This window comes from Colletotrichum destructivum, chromosome 1, assembly GCF_034447905.1.
Source record: "Colletotrichum destructivum chromosome 1, complete sequence".
NCBI classification, from domain to species: Eukaryota; Fungi; Ascomycota; class Sordariomycetes; order Glomerellales; family Glomerellaceae; genus Colletotrichum; species Colletotrichum destructivum.
In genome coordinates, this window is record NC_085896.1 from 1596414 (window position 1) to 1610814 (window position 14401).

The 14401-nt window shown below is 56.3% G+C and overlaps 5 protein-coding genes across 5 annotated transcripts; 3 read left to right on the forward strand and 2 right to left on the reverse strand.

Annotated features, from left to right (window-relative positions):
• Positions 1–1208: 1208 nt before the first annotated feature.
• On the forward strand, positions 1209–2577 carry CDEST_00501 (uncharacterized protein; the record flags this gene model as incomplete). The annotated part of the gene is made up of 1 exon (XM_062916660.1): positions 1209–2577. One exon carries the CDS (start codon positions 1209–1211, stop codon positions 2490–2492), a length of 1284 nt encoding a protein of 427 aa, XP_062772711.1. The 3' UTR covers positions 2493–2577.
• A 1402-nt stretch (positions 2578–3979) lies between these two features.
• Positions 3980–4597, forward strand: CDEST_00502 (Putative P-loop containing nucleoside triphosphate hydrolase; the record flags this gene model as incomplete). Its single annotated transcript, XM_062916661.1, has 1 exon — positions 3980–4597. One exon carries the CDS (start codon positions 3980–3982, stop codon positions 4595–4597), a length of 618 nt encoding a protein of 205 aa, XP_062772712.1.
• A 2-nt stretch (positions 4598–4599) lies between these two features.
• On the reverse strand, positions 4600–5855 carry CDEST_00503 (Putative prolyl 4-hydroxylase, alpha subunit). The gene is made up of 2 exons (XM_062916662.1): positions 5438–5855; positions 4600–5285 (listed from the first exon to the last, which is right to left on the reverse strand). The coding sequence occupies exons 1-2, from the start codon at positions 5722–5724 to the stop codon at positions 4676–4678; spliced, it is 897 nt and encodes a 298-aa protein (XP_062772713.1). The 5' UTR covers positions 5725–5855; the 3' UTR covers positions 4600–4675.
• A 119-nt stretch (positions 5856–5974) lies between these two features.
• On the reverse strand, positions 5975–8019 carry CDEST_00504 (Putative glycosylphosphatidylinositol-mannosyltransferase I, PIG-X/PBN1). Its single transcript, XM_062916663.1, has 3 exons — positions 7439–8019; positions 7309–7369; positions 5975–7247 (listed from the first exon to the last, which is right to left on the reverse strand). The coding sequence occupies exons 1-3, from the start codon at positions 7732–7734 to the stop codon at positions 6093–6095; spliced, it is 1512 nt and encodes a 503-aa protein (XP_062772714.1). The 5' UTR covers positions 7735–8019; the 3' UTR covers positions 5975–6092.
• Positions 8020–8264: 245 nt separating this feature from the next.
• On the forward strand, positions 8265–12997 carry CDEST_00505 (Putative Homeobox domain, Rhodanese-like domain, Homeobox-like domain superfamily protein). Its single transcript, XM_062916664.1, has 4 exons — positions 8265–8885; positions 8945–9255; positions 9311–10658; positions 10710–12997. Exons 1-4 carry the CDS (start codon positions 8631–8633, stop codon positions 12174–12176), a joined length of 3381 nt encoding a protein of 1126 aa, XP_062772715.1. The 5' UTR covers positions 8265–8630; the 3' UTR covers positions 12177–12997.
• Positions 12998–14401: the final 1404 nt, after the last annotated feature.

Sequence of the window (14401 nt, forward strand, 5' to 3'; positions counted from 1 at the left end):
CATGTTGGACGAATGTTCAGTATCAAGAGGCTCACGAACCCGGACACGACACGACGAAGAATAGTCGTTGCGTGGTCGGGCTTTGTGTAAGACACGGAACACCAAGTGGAATCCCATGCCATCTCGTCGCCCGCACTACTCGTGCCAGCGAATCCTATCCATGGCGTGAACCCGATCAGCTTACTTACTATCTCATTACACCCTAACCTTACTCTTGGGCAACAAGCGGGCGCATCTCGTCCAACCGACCCGTCCGCCATCGCGGTCATTTACGGGAGGGGATCCACGTCGTGAGCCGCATCGGTGAAGACGCGCGCGAGAAAGAGAGAGAGAGAAAGATAGAAAATTGCACATTGCCCTTTGCAAGACGATCGATCATAGGGACCAGACCATACATCATCGGCAGACGGGATATGCAGGGAGTCCGAGGGGCGGGGGCGTTGAAGTCGCGAGTGAAGAAGAAAAGACAGGCTTTAAACTGAGACCCAACGAGACATCTACGAGCCCACAGACGATATGTGCGACCTGCCCTAGCAATAGGTAGGCATCAAAATCAACCTGCCACTAATGATGTGCACCACTCGCTCTCTGGGTGATCATCCCGCGTCCCCTCCTTCCAGCCAGTGGCTTGTCTGTTTTCAATAACACGGTCCCGAAAAGAAGCTCTCGCGTGTACGGATGCCATCTCTTTTCTTCTTCCTCTGATCGCCCCTCGCCAGTCTTCCTAGTGGACGCTTGGCTCTCCGTTGACAGGGCATTCCTCGCATGGGCATTTCACCCCGGGCATCTGATACTACCTACCCGACTGTCCAAGGGGCGGGAAAAGCTGAAGCCCCCCTGGCCCCGTTGCTCGGCCTTGTATCTACTGTTTGCCTTTTCCCTTCCTATGCTGACTATCTTTGTCTCTCTCTTTGTCTCTCTTTCTCTTCCTTGCTCCCCGGACTCGGTACATCCAGTCCAAGACCAGCACACTTTTGTCCCGTTTGGCATTAATGTCCGTCCGCCTTCGTTTCGCCTCACTTTCCATGCCCATCCAGCCGCTCCAAAATGCCCAATTCGTGGGTTACCTAAACAACGACGGCGACGACAGTGACCCACGGTGATGTTGCCGCGAGTGTATAAGAAGTCCCCTTGGCCTTGCCTCTCTTCCTGTCCCCCCGAAATCTAAACTCTCCCAAGCCATCAAGTTCCATCTTGTGTTCTTGCACATGCTCGTTTCGTTGAACGATATACCCGAAGATTCAGCGTTGTCAAAACGCACCATACTTCCGACAATGGCCCCCAATCCGCTCTGCCTTGTGTGGCGCGAGCAGATAATAGGTAATATATCCATCCACCTGCTTTCTACCGCTTCGAGTAGCTGCATAATGACTTACACGGGTAATCTAGATAACCTCCGCCTGATCTCAGGGCGCAGCGCCCTCATCGACGTCTATACTTCACGCCACCCAAACAAGTCTTACACCATTTATGCCGTCAAGGTCCACCGTGGTAAGCGCCAGGAGATTCTTTCAGCAACAGGTCGCGATCTCGAGGACGCCTTTGAGAATCTGCATACAAAATCTTCCCAGGAGGTGTACCAATTTATCGATGCCAATGGCTTCGCCTTCCCCCGCGGGGTGAAGTCCGTCTCTGGCAGCCACGAGGATGATGAGTCCGACTCTTCCAACAGCGAGGCATCTACCGTCGAAGTATCCGACATACTGTCTGTATCTGCCGTCTCCGACGACAGTGATGGCGACAACAGCAGGAGAAGGGCGAAGAAGACCAAAGGCTCCTCCCACCGTAAGACCAAGCGCAAGACGAAGAGACAGTTCAAGCACCATGATTCCTCCTCATCTGAGGAAGAAGAGATAGACAGCGACTCTGGTCCTGAAATCTCTCTCCGGAGGCACCGCGCCGCTGTCGCCCCTATTCCGCGTCCATCCTACATTCCCACGCCACCCGGAGTAGTCTCGCACCCTCCCCCTCCTCCTCCGGGATGGAGAGGCCCCCCGGCCCGCGTCTATCCCCCCGGTGTTGCAGCCGGACCGCCGCAGCCTCCACGCCCTAGCTTTCCACCCGGCATGCGCCCGCAACCCTCTCAGGGCCTCGCCGCATCCACCGCGCCCGTAACTCCAGCCGCTCCTGCGGCGCCGTCCAAACCCGTCCGCCTCATCATTAAGTGGCGCGGCCATGGCGAGAAAAAGGTCATCGAGACCTGCGTGGCGAGTCACCGCGCGCTTCAGCGGACTGCGCTCGCCCATGTGCGGTCCCACTGGCAGACGTTCGAGAACGTGATTCCGCAGGACATGACACCTGGACGGCTGTGGGGGTTGGGCGCCAAGGTCAGGCGCGTGGCGCTAGGCAAAGACTTATACGCCATCTCAGCGGCCGGAGGGGACGACCTGGGCATGTACTTCAAGGCGGAGGACATCCCTAAATTCGAGGTCGAGGTTGATCACGACGGGAGCATCATGCCCCCTCCGCCGCACCCCCACTCTCAGCAATGATCTCTAAGCATGAGTATGACGGGCGTTTGATAGAGAGTGGACCTTTCTTGGTGACAGAACCCTCGCTGGCCCCGGTCCACTATTCGGGAAATAAAAAGTTGGTGCCGTACGAGGTTCTTGTACGCATACATGCACTTCCAAGGTTTTGCTCTGCGATTGATTTTGTGCATAGAAGGGGAAGTGGCTCCAAGACTTGAGAAAATTGAAGTCTGGGACTTGGCGAGAGCGGCACGGGAGCAAGCATGGGTTTTCGGGGCTTCATCTGTTCTTTTTCTTGGGCTGTTTGATACTGGGGAAGTGTTTTTGGGGTCTAGATAGTGTGACGCAAGCAGTACCGCAATAGAAGAGCGAACCGCAGATTGAACTGTCACTTCTCTTTCGTCCAACGAAGCTCTCCTCACGGTTCGAGCTGATTTCTGCCTAGGCTTTGATGACCACAAATCTGATGATGAACAGCGTCATGAAGGGAAGCGGTATACTTCTCGTCACATCGCCAGGCTCTTTCTCATGAGAATGTGCAGCACCTAACATGTACGTACGTCTTGCATCAGCAACGTCCAGAGGGCGAGCGGATACAGGGGGTAAATGATATTCAATATCGGGGAGCCGACGTTCGATAGCGCTCGCATTGTCCGACCCGGGACCGGGGTAAAGAATACACCCCTCCCTCCCTCCATGGGGGTAGTGCTGTGGGTGATACTCTATACAGCCTCGCGGTATCACCACGGGCGGGAAATGTAGGGCGCTTGGATGCGCCCACCAAGAGACTATTGGAATCCCGAGCGACTGGTCGGGCTAGGGCGAGGAGGGAACCAGTGGTACACTGAGTGGCGCTGTTATCGGGTCATTCTCTTCATCTAGGGACCGGCGTGTAACGCGACGTGTTCAAGCTGGGGAACGGTCGTGACGTTGTATGTGACGGGTTTTGGTTCACAGATACATTTGCCGATACTACCGCCAGGCTTCTTTTCATTACTCAGACGGGTTCGAGTGGTAGGGAGGTAAAAGTGAGTTGGGAGTTGTTTGCTTGAGAGAGATTGGGTGGAATGTCCAAAGCAAACGTAGGGTTTTTTATTTTATTTTATACAGCATGGTTAACTTTAGGCTCAGAAGGCATCGTTATGAGACTAGACTGCGATGGGAACATCAGGTCATCCGCCTGCGGTTGTTCTACGTGAGATTGGTGTTCGGCGGTGGTCGGCTCTATTCGGTGTGCGCTACTGCTATCATGTAAGATCCAAGGAATGAAACACATGAGTCGAGGCCCAACTCGGATCTTGTGAGTCACTCGGGGGGTTGATATGAGTCGATAACTGGCGGCATGTGAAAAGTTCGAGGTTTGCATGTTTGAGAACTTCGCTATCAGGAATCGGAGAAAGCATTTCGACAGTCGAGAAAATTCTAGGCCAACTGTTTTGTCGGCCAATCCTCACAGAAGAAGCCTTATTGTTACACCCGTCCTGATAGAAACCACACATGCCTCTACAATGCCTGAATTCATCTACATCAACGGGTTCCCCGGCGTCGGCAAGCTCACCGTGGCCAACGAGGTCTCGAAGCTCATCCCAGGGAGCAGGGTGTTCCACAACCACTTGGTCATCGACCCTGTGGCCGCGGTGCTGGACCGCGGGTCTCGTGGCTACGACGAGCTGAGAGCGGGGTTTCGTCGACACGCTCTGCACACGATCGCCACGCACCAGGCCCTTCGGGGCACGACATTCATCTTCACCGATTCGCGCGAATCGAGCGGCTTGGGAAGCGAGGGCGCGAAAGACTACCAGAAGGCGGCCGATATGAGGGGCGTGCCGTTCATCTCGATCATTCTGCATTGCGGGCTCAGCGAGAACCTTCGCAGACTCGAGAGTAGAAACGACATCAGCGAGCGGGGTACCAAACTGACTGATGGGGGGGTTTTGCGGTCCATTCGCGAGACTGAGGAGATATTCCGTTTCGAAGGGGATTTGGAGAAGGAGCTTGATACCACGGACATGCAGCCCAGCGAGACGGCTCAGATGATCGTGCAGCATGTAAGCGCAGTAACCGGCGAAAGGATCGAGAGCAAGATCATACACCCATATCCATCACGAGATGAGTCGTTATTGTAGCGTTCACCTATAATACAGCATGTTCTCTTCCCTCACAACGATTCTACTTTGAAGGACAGGCACCGTTCAGGGGCCAGTCTAGTCTATCCGACCCGTGCTCCAAATATTCAGCCCGACCTTGACGCCTTTCTTGACGGGCAGCCCGGCGTGCCACGTCTCATCATACCCAGCACCGCTTCCATCGGCGCGAAAGTTCTCCCAGAAGACGGCATTCCCAGGCACAGCCTTGAACACAACACCCATCCCTTCCTCCTCCGCACCCTTCTTCTCGTCCTTCTCCCCGCACTCGACGAACTGACACCACCTCTTCCTGACGCCGGGAATCTTTAACAACGGAAACTCGGTTCCACCGCCGACGAGGCCCTCGCCGCCGCCCTCGCCGGGACGTTCGTCGTCCCCACCGCGGGCGTCGACCCAGACCATCATGCTGCTCACCCGGCCCCAGCCGCCGCGGTTACCGCTCCAGTCGAAGTGGTATGAGTAGTGACCGCCTTTGAAGTAGCGCTGCGTCCGCAGCCTCTCGACCCAGAGCTCCTCGCGCCAGCCCTGCAGCGCGCGGGCGCGGGCTTCGATGCAGCGGACAGCGTCGGTGCGCGGGACCATGGCAATCTCGGAATCGCGGATCGACGTGTCGCGCTGCACGCCGGCGCCGTCGTGAGTGATGGTCGAGGGTTCGAAAAGGGGTTCGCTAGAGGGGTTGTCTGTGAGCATGTGACAGTTTTCATTCACGGGGGACCGGGCACTGAGGAGACGAGTCGAATGTGTGTTGGTGAGGCATGCTCATCTCTCGGGTTCGGAAGCGAAAGCGGAAATAACAAAGCGGAAGTGAAGCCGCCGTACCTGATGTCGAGTAGATGTGCCCTCTCCTCGGAGCTGAGAAAACCCTCAATGTACAACACGAGCGGTTCCTTGGAGAAGATGCGCACCGAGTACGCGTCGGGCGGACACGAGAGGGCGGTGGCGTTGGGGTGCTCTATGGCGAGCAGCGACTCGTTCATCTGCGGCCGGGGCGTGCGGACCATCCGGGCTCGGCCGCCGGCGCCGGCGCCGGAAGGGGAGAAGAACCGGGCGACGGGGTCGGCGAAGAAGACGAGGACCGCCACGAGGCCGATGACGTAGGAGATCATGGTGCGTGGAAAGGACTGAGTGGCTGCAACAAGCACGAACAGCACATACCTCGGGCTGAGATTGGGCCAAGAAGGGCAAGGTACCGATGAGAGACGCTTGAGAAACGATGATGATGATCAGGCGACGTTCACTTAAGAAGCGTCTACTTGTCTTCCTCGCGGCGGCGTCAATTCACGGGAGGGGAGCCCCACCACATTCAGGGCCGTGTAAAACCGGAGCGCACTGTGCAGGATAGTAGGGAAGGGGGGACAGACGTCCTTTAATTTGAATACCTAGATATGGATAGACAGGTACCTATTTCAAGACGAACAACAACGAATAGTATGCCAAGTAGCTTCAGCAACAAAAGCAAGTGACATACAAACCATTACTGCTTCTTCTTCTCGTCGGTTCCTCCACTCTTGCCGTACCCCGACTTAGAGTAGGTGGCGATGAGCCTCCACAGAACCCACGTGAATCCCACCACGACCGCCGCCGCGGTCCCGACCCGAACCCAATCAGCCTGCCCGGCCTCGAGGACCGGCGCCCGCACAGTGCTCATCAGCCGACCGCCGCCGCCGCCCTCGATTGGCCGCGGGTCGACGTGCCAGAACACTGTCCGTGGCCCGAACAACGCGTCGTAGCCCAGGTTCACTCTCTCAAAGGGGCTGCTCGGAAACTTGGTGCCCTCCTCGGACGAGCAGGCCCAGAACACGGCCGGGTAGGGCACCTCGACGTCCGTGTACCCCCCGGCCGCCGGCTCGAGGTAGCGCAAGTGTAGTGGCACCTCGGCGGTCCATTCCCCATCTTTGTCGGCCGCAGGCGGTTTGAGTTCGAGTAGGACGCCCGAGCCCCACGGCTTCGTGGCGTAGGCGGGCGCCTCGAGGTCGACCGGAGAGGTGGAGTAGCGCAGCGCCGTGAGGTTCTTGGATTTCAGGAACAGGTCGTCAGCGAGCTGGTAGCGGTCGGCGAAGACGGCCTTGGGGAGGGTCAGATGCGCATGGACGGCGCAGTAAGCGTCGTCGACGGGCGGCTTGGCCGAGGTGAGGGCGAGCTGCAGCGTCGGATGCAGGCCCGTCGGTTCGAGAAACTTTGCGGAGAAGGAGCTCGGGCGGGAAGGGGCGTCCCCGTGTAGGCGGTGGCGGGCGGGCACGTTGAAGTGGACGGGGGATGGCTTCTTATGCTCGCCGAGGACGGTGAGGCCGCCCGCCATTCCGATCTCGTGGGGTTCGGGCTTCGAGGAGAAGTCGGTGGTGAGGATACCAACTTCGGTGCGATGGTTGGGCATTGAGGCGACGGAGACGCGGTATTTGTCGTAGGGCCATTGGGCCGTGACTTTGAGGGCGTGCGAGATTGTGTCGTAAGAGATGTCGAGGGACGCCGCCGTCTTAAGCTCATCGGCGCGGGATTTGCAGGCCGTGTCTGATGCCGGGCAGAGCCGCTCCGCTGCGTACTGTGTGAACGTGGTGAGGTCCTCTAGAGGCTGGTAGTATTGGAGCGCGGCAGAGTGAGAGAAACGGTCATTGGGAAGGCTTGTAAACGACTGTGTGAATCGTCAGTAAACATTCCGTACAGCAGAATGCGAGATGATGATGGTACGTTACCTCGGACGACAAGCAGCCGCTGCCACCAAAAGTGTTCCTGAGCGCCTCACATAATCTCACCCTGCACTCACGTCAACATTCCCGTTTCCACTGAGTTCCAAAGACTAAAGAACAAGGAAACAAAACTTACCCATCCCATTCCCCTTCCCTCTTCGGCGTATAAAAGAGGTGAAACCCCGGCGACACCCTCGATGTCAAGGGTCCGATGGTGTCGTAGGCCAGGGGACTGACCCATCTGATGTGCAGTTCGTGGCTCTCACCCAGAAGCTGGGACAGCTCGGATGGCAGCTCCTCCAGCGCCAGAGTGAGTCTGTCCTCCCGGACTGACAAGACTTCGGGACCCTCGACACCGGCGTTGCTGATATCGAGAGACTCTGGCGGCACTCCGTCGCTGGGCTTGTGGATGAAGGTGATTCGCTGACGCATATTTGTTGTCGGACGCAGCGCAACAGCGGCTTCGGCAACTAATATCCGAACAAGGCAAAAATATGATTGACACTGAGGGGAACATTAATTGCAGACAAGGTAGTGTCCCCGACGGGAGTGGGCTCTTCGGTGACGTGAATGGTGTTGAAGTGATCAGTGAGTGAGTGAGCAGCATGTGCTGGGTGGGTTCTGTTGTCTACGATATCGGACAGCTCGTGGCAGAGGACACCTCGCTCGGTATTGAAAGCGTCTAGCTCCGGCTAGAGCTTCAGTGCACTTTAGTGGCTAAGTTCGAGTGCGCAGTGGACTTGCCCAGAAACCTCAGGGGCCTCAGGGATCTCATCCGCTCTCCAAAGCTTGAGCCACACCGGCCTATCTTAGATAAGCATCAGCCACAAGAAACAAGAAAGCACGTACCCACTAGAGACGCTAGCTCACACGGTCCACAAGCCTATACCGCCGTCTTGACCTCATTAGGTTACCGGCGCCTCGACAACGCTAAACCGCTTTAGCTACCGACGTGGGCACGAAAGTGGGATGGATCATGGGTGAGATGCCGCACCTGCCCTCCGTCCACCGAGACCGACGGAACACTGCCGACGTCTTCCCTCGATTTCCTTTCTCTTTCTCTCAGGTCGAGGGACTCTCCGTTCAAATCGTTCAACAATGCATCAGACGCCGTCCCCGAGACTGCAGTCTTTCTGGCTTCTACATCCCGCCTAGTTTCGTCCTCTCATCGCGACATGCACTCCGTCAACACTTCGTAGCAACGCTATCCCACGCCCGAATACATCGCCAGGCCCTTACGATATCCCAATAGTCCCAGCGGACACAACCGACGAGCTTTGCAGTTTCCGAAGGAAGGGTCAGCGAAGCAAGGGACATCCGCAGACAACATGGGCGACCACCAGCCGTACGTGACCATTCGGTCGCGACGACCCGCCGATGGGAACAGCGTGAGCAGCGCAGACTCGACTGTAGGTGCCAGGGTCTCGACACACCAGTCGAGAAGAGTACAAGTAAACTCACAAGCTGGTCATGTCCAGTACGGGTCCAGCTCCGGCGATGTGCCCCGCACCGCCACCCACGATATCAGCCGCGTGAGCTATCATGTGAAGCATCTCAACAGCTTCGCGCAGACTTTGGAAGATGTGCGTCGTGCCGGACCATCGGTCAATCCCGCTTCAGCCGCTCGCTAACGAAATCACAGTCCGCAAACCGGGCATTTCCCAACCGCGGGAGATCTTCACAGCGATATAAGAAGGTCCAGGCCTTGCTGCTCCATTGGGGTTGCGACGACCTCTTTGTGCTGCCCGAGCTAGAGGACCTGGAACGTTGTCTCCGCGAGGATTATGCCTTTGACACGGGAATCTTCCCAATTCCGTCAGAGAACTCACACTTGGAGCTCATGATGCAAGTGGGGAGGTTAATCAAGGATCATGAGGCCCAAGACACTCTCTTTCTAGTCTACTACGGTGGGCATGCCAGGATAGACGAGTCCAGGCAGAGCACTTGGTGTGCGTGAGTAGTCGCGACTGTCTCGTAGTGTGGTACATTCGTTCTCATACTACTTTAGAACACGGCATCCCGACTCACCCTGGCTCCAATGGTCAGCGATACAGACACTGCTGGAACGTTCGGCGTCCGACGTTCTCATCCTCCTCGACTGCTGCGCCGGCGCCGCAAGCGCAACCTTCCCCAACGGCAACAGTATCACAGAGACCATCTCCGCCTCAAGCTGGGATGCTATCGCCCCAGATCCGGGTCGCTATTCGTTCACCAACGCCCTGATCGAGGTGATGCAGGAATGGCGCCTCCGCGCCTTTTCCGCAGCGATGCTGCACGCCGAAGTCCTTGCCCGCTTGAAGCACCCACGTCCCGTCACCATCAACGGCAAGCTTTTCGAGGCCAGGTCGACTCCTGTTCATTTCATGATGACGTCTAACCACAAGGCGCCGAGCATCGAGTTGTCCCGAGTCCTACCTGCTGAGAAACCACCGCCCTCGCCTCCGCAGGAAAACCCGGTGTCCGCAGACGGGAGTGAAGCGCCCGAGGGGGTGACCGGCGGGCGAGGGCCCGGTGCCCCCATATCTAGCGAGCCGAACGAGGATACGCCTCACGTCATGATCTCGCTTGCGCTAGAGGATGATCAGCAGCTGGATCTCAACGCATGGGAACAGTGGCTATCGAATTTCCCAGCCTTGGCCAAATATGTCAAGGTTCAGGGCGTTTTTAAAAGTCACTCTACACTTCTTCTGGTTTCCATGCCGGTGATGATATGGGACCTCCTCCCTGAAGATCATGCCACCTCTTTTGTAGCCTTCATCAGGTCGAACAACCTTATGGCCCATAAGACACAGAAAGAAGCGACCAAAATTGAACTTTCAACAATCAGAGGCTCCCGTGCCGTACCCGACAGCACACAGCCCGACTCTGCGTCGATGAATACGTTCTTTTCCGACACCACGTACACCTATTCTCCAACGGAGACGGGTTGCATCATTGGCCAGCAAGTAGCGGGCCCACGATCGTCCTCGTTAGGAGACAACACAGTCTCAAGGAGGCATACAAATGGACAGGTCACCGTTCCGCGGTCACCTCTAGCGTCGCCATCCTCACCGCCGTTTGGCGACAGCTCCGAGCCGATGCACTCTGCGAGTTCTCTGGGTTCGCTGGAAACACTCCAGCGCCAAATTGCTTCATCCTCTCAAGCCCCATCTGAGGCGGCGATCTCAAGGACGATGATACCCAATCAGCAGAGGAGTGCCCGTAGGACTATCTTCCATGATATACCCGAGCCACCCAGATTCTCGCAGCATGTCGAGACGCTACTCCAACAGTACTACCGGCAGGATTATCTTCCCAGCGACGACCAGAAGAACTTTGTTGCCTCGAATTTGGGTATAGAAATACGGCATGTTGACGTAAGTGGTTTGAAGATTCAGGTTGGGAGAAAATGTCGCTGACCCTCACAGGCCTGGTTTCATCATCGACGACAAAGGGACATTGTCTCACAGCAATTCCAGAAGCTCAGGGTGAACGATCCAGCACCAGGAATAGCACGAGGGGTCCAGATGTTACTGCCGCATCATCTAAAAAGAATCATTGAGGTCCTGCCTCCCAACAGGATACTATTGATTGACCTCCGAGCGCCAAGTGACTACGAAAAATCTCACATAAGAGGCGCCATCAATTTCCGTGCCCCCCTGAGCTTCGTCCAAGAAACCTCATTTGACATGATCGAGCGCGCCTTCTCGGATCACGAAAGCAGGCAAAAGTTTGGTGAATGGCAGTCGACAGCATGTATGGTTTTCTATGCACGGGCTGCGGACCTCCCATGGGAATGCCCAGTAGCCGACGTGCTCTACAGCAAATTCAAGAGCTGGGGCTGGACCGGCCGTTGCTTTGTCCTTAAGGGTCACTACAAGGAGTTCAGCGTGTCCTACAGTGAATCCATCGCTGGGTCCAAGGTACCAGACGAGGCTAGGGCACACGCTGAAACCCTCCTACGAGACAGCAACCAGACATGGACATCTTCGGAGGATGGTGACGCGGCGAGAAGAGCCCAGTACGAAGAGTTGTTGAATCAGATCGACAGTGAGAGTAGAGTGAGCTCGTCATCGAGCCCCAAACCGTCGGCCAGCTCGGACCGCGGGGTAGCCATGAATCAGCATGAACGAGACCTTGAAGCCGAATTCCGGCGTCGCGTCCCAGACCTCTACCGCAAAGCCATGGAAGTCCAGGGCGGCAGCAGCAGCAGCCGTAGGGCCGCTCCCGGCATGCCACACGTCGCCCCTGTCGCCGGAGGCGAGACATCAACAGCGGCACCAGAAGAAGCAACGTCAGGACAAACGAAAGCAGCGAGATGGGACGGCTCACCGACGGGAAACTTTGCTGGACGTGGGGATGGCGGAGATAGAGGCGGAGGTGGCGACAAGGACAGCACCACAGCCTTTGGTCTTGACACAAAAGCGCCGCTTGTTGACTATCTCGACAGAGGCCTCTCTCACATCCGACAAGGGAGACCATCTGACGCATCTGTTGCCGCTTCTACCACCGCCTCCCCTGACAAGACAAACACAAACACCACCACCACCACCAACACTCCCACAGCAGGATTGTCGAAACTTGCCGCCGAGTGCTGCCACGCCGCCTACTTTGACTCGAGCGCGGCCGTCTCGACGCCTTCGGACGACTCGTATGTCAAGATCAGCAGGAGGGATGCGCAGCAGGCGGGCGATCACCCTTCCATGCCCTCCTCCCCGTCATCCCCCCCCCTGGTCCCGGGCCAAGGCCATCACCACCGCCAGGGTCACCACGGCGGACTCGGAGAAAAAGACGGGACGACGGACGTTGTCGCTGTCGGTGGTGGTCCGTCCGGGGATGAAACGCCCAAAAGGGGCCGGAGCGGTTTCCTTAGCAAGGTTCTGCGACGAGCATAAATTTGAAGGAGAGTTACCTGTGATGTGGTGGTGCCTGATCTAATGAGCAACATGGAACTTGCCTGAAGGTGATGTGATGGCCTTGGCGTTCGTCTCGACGGTGCCTCGTTGTTCGTGGTGTTCTGACTTGGTTGTCTCTCTTGTCAAGACGTCCCATCGACGAGGGAGGGGGGTGGGAAGAGGGTAAACGCAATCAAGACTGACTTCTCAACACCACATTCTTCTTCACTTGATGTTTTGGGATCAGGGACAGGATTTCACAAACACCGGCATACTTTCGGTTTGACCTGATCTGGTCGTGTATGTACGATGTAGGTTCAGCGTTCCTGTCCGAGTTTTGAATGACACGGCGATTCAAACCAAAGGTTACTGGAAGGGGAGGGTGGTGGTGGTGGTAAACACCGGTGACGTTCGGAGAACGGAAGCGTGTCCGCGCCATACACCGTACTGTTTCTTGTCAAACACCGACCAGATCGGGAAAGGATATCGGGCATGGTATACAGGCATGGCCTCTGCTGTACCTTTTCTGTCTCTCTCATGTTTCCATATTTCACTTTCGCTCTCGCTCTCTTCCCCATCCAACGGCTCGATCCCGCCCGCCCGTCCAATAGTCGCATCTTTCCGTACATACCCCTTTCTTATCTGCTATTTACCGGGTATGTCGTGGAGAGAAGACTTGCATATTTGTTTGGAGATATAGGCGAGAACAACGCTCTTGCTTGTCCTTTGCCTAAGGGGTGACTGGGGGGAGGAGGATAGCTCTAAGGATACTCACATCCCAGGGGGCTGTTGCATGGATGGGCTAGAGTCAAAATGGTGATGGGGCGGAGAAGTTTAATGGAGGAGAGAGGGGGTAATCCCTCCAAACCTACCTCTTGATGTCTTTTCAGATGTTTCCGTTGAAAGGGCGGGAGGATCGCTTGTCAGGGCGCATCCCATCAAACCCGTCAAATCCTGCAGGAGCAGGGAGTCGCCAGGCAGCACGTAGTCCGTTCGTCTCGAGCGAGGCATGTCAAGGAGAATACGATGTACAAATACCTTTTTTTTGACGTTTTGGATTTCCGCATGCTTTCCCCCGTCCTATTTCCTGTCCCCATCTGCAACTTTCTCCATCTCCGCCCCATGAACCCGGAAGCTCGGGTATCGCGTCATCCATCCCGATCAGCGTTATGCTTTGTTCCTGAGAGGCACACGCTCAGCATGTTGCAGACAAGAAAGTGAGAAAGTGAGAGAGAGAGAGAGACACACATCGTAGTGAAGAAGGCCCGCAGACGGACGGACGGACGGACACAAACACAAACAGGCACATACTCTCGTGCTTGAATCCGGCATACCCATACTTCCCCCCCCCCCTATGATTTGTCAAAGGCCGGGCGAATCGTATCTTGCACTTGTCGAGGGGTTTCCTGGGTTGCTGCAGTCGAGATGGCCGCTCATCAGATCCGTGGACCGTGAGTGATGGCCCCTTCCCTCCAAGCCAGTCGATCCCGTGTTTCTTCCGTACTGCCGATACTTGTTATTTCCCCCTTTCTTTCTGCACGAGGGTTGTGACGTGGCCCTCGCTCGTCTTGGTTCAATATGAGCTGAACGAGTGAGATACGGTGAACAAAGAACAAAAACCATCTTCGGACTGTTGTTGTTTTACCCGTCGTCATTCTCAGTTGTTTGAGGTTCTGGGTGTGACTGATCTGAAGGGGCACACACGTAGGTTTGATTTCATCCATCTTGACGGAAAGCGGAAGCAGCCACGATTACATCAGTCCCACAATCGGCCGAGCAGCACACACAACGGTCCGGCGAGGGAGGCCGGACACGGTGGTGGTGCCTGGTCCGATGTTGCAGCAAACATGTGTTATAGTGTGTACCAACGAGGAGTAGTATGGCCCTCTGTTTGGACCCCATCCATATGGCATACATCGCATAGTAAAAGCAGTGCAGGATACTTCCTAGCGCCGTTTCGCGGGTAGCAGCGCATGGCAAGGACGAACGTCTGGGGACCCGCTGGGTCGCAGGATCAGCGCCCGTGTATCTGGTGCCCTTCCTAAGTTCTCGTTGGGGCTTGTCAAGGGAACGCCTCGACGGACCAATCCGAGGCGCGGTAAGACGAAGAACGATGGCCTTAGGATCGAACAAAGAATGACAAATTACTCTGGCTGGGTGTCAAAAACGTCCATAGTTGACACATTACAGTCTACCGGGGAGGGGGGGGGGGGGGGGGTGTTATT

Bases quoted from the DNA above. Each gene is read 5' to 3' on its own strand.
- CDEST_00504 (XM_062916663.1), bottom strand. From the start codon at position 7,734: ATGCGTCAGCGAATCACCTTCATCCACAAGCCCAGCGACGGAGTGCCG. The intron at 7,370-7,438 runs GTAAGTTTTGTT...ACGTGAGTGCAG, and splicing joins AGGGAAGGGGAATGGGATGG to GGTGAGATTATGTGAGGCGC. The intron at 7,248-7,308 runs GTAACGTACCAT...CGATTCACACAG, and splicing joins GCGGCTGCTTGTCGTCCGAG to TCGTTTACAAGCCTTCCCAA.
- CDEST_00505 (XM_062916664.1), top strand. From the start codon at position 8,631: ATGGGCGACCACCAGCCGTACGTGACCATTCGGTCGCGACGACCCGCC. The intron at 9,256-9,310 runs GTGAGTAGTCGC...ATACTACTTTAG, and splicing joins AGGCAGAGCACTTGGTGTGC to AACACGGCATCCCGACTCAC. The intron at 10,659-10,709 runs GTAAGTGGTTTG...TGACCCTCACAG, and splicing joins TAGAAATACGGCATGTTGAC to GCCTGGTTTCATCATCGACG.
- CDEST_00503 (XM_062916662.1), bottom strand. From the start codon at position 5,724: ATGATCTCCTACGTCATCGGCCTCGTGGCGGTCCTCGTCTTCTTCGCC. The intron at 5,286-5,437 runs GTACGGCGGCTT...CAACCCCTCTAG, and splicing joins GCACATCTACTCGACATCAG to CGAACCCCTTTTCGAACCCT.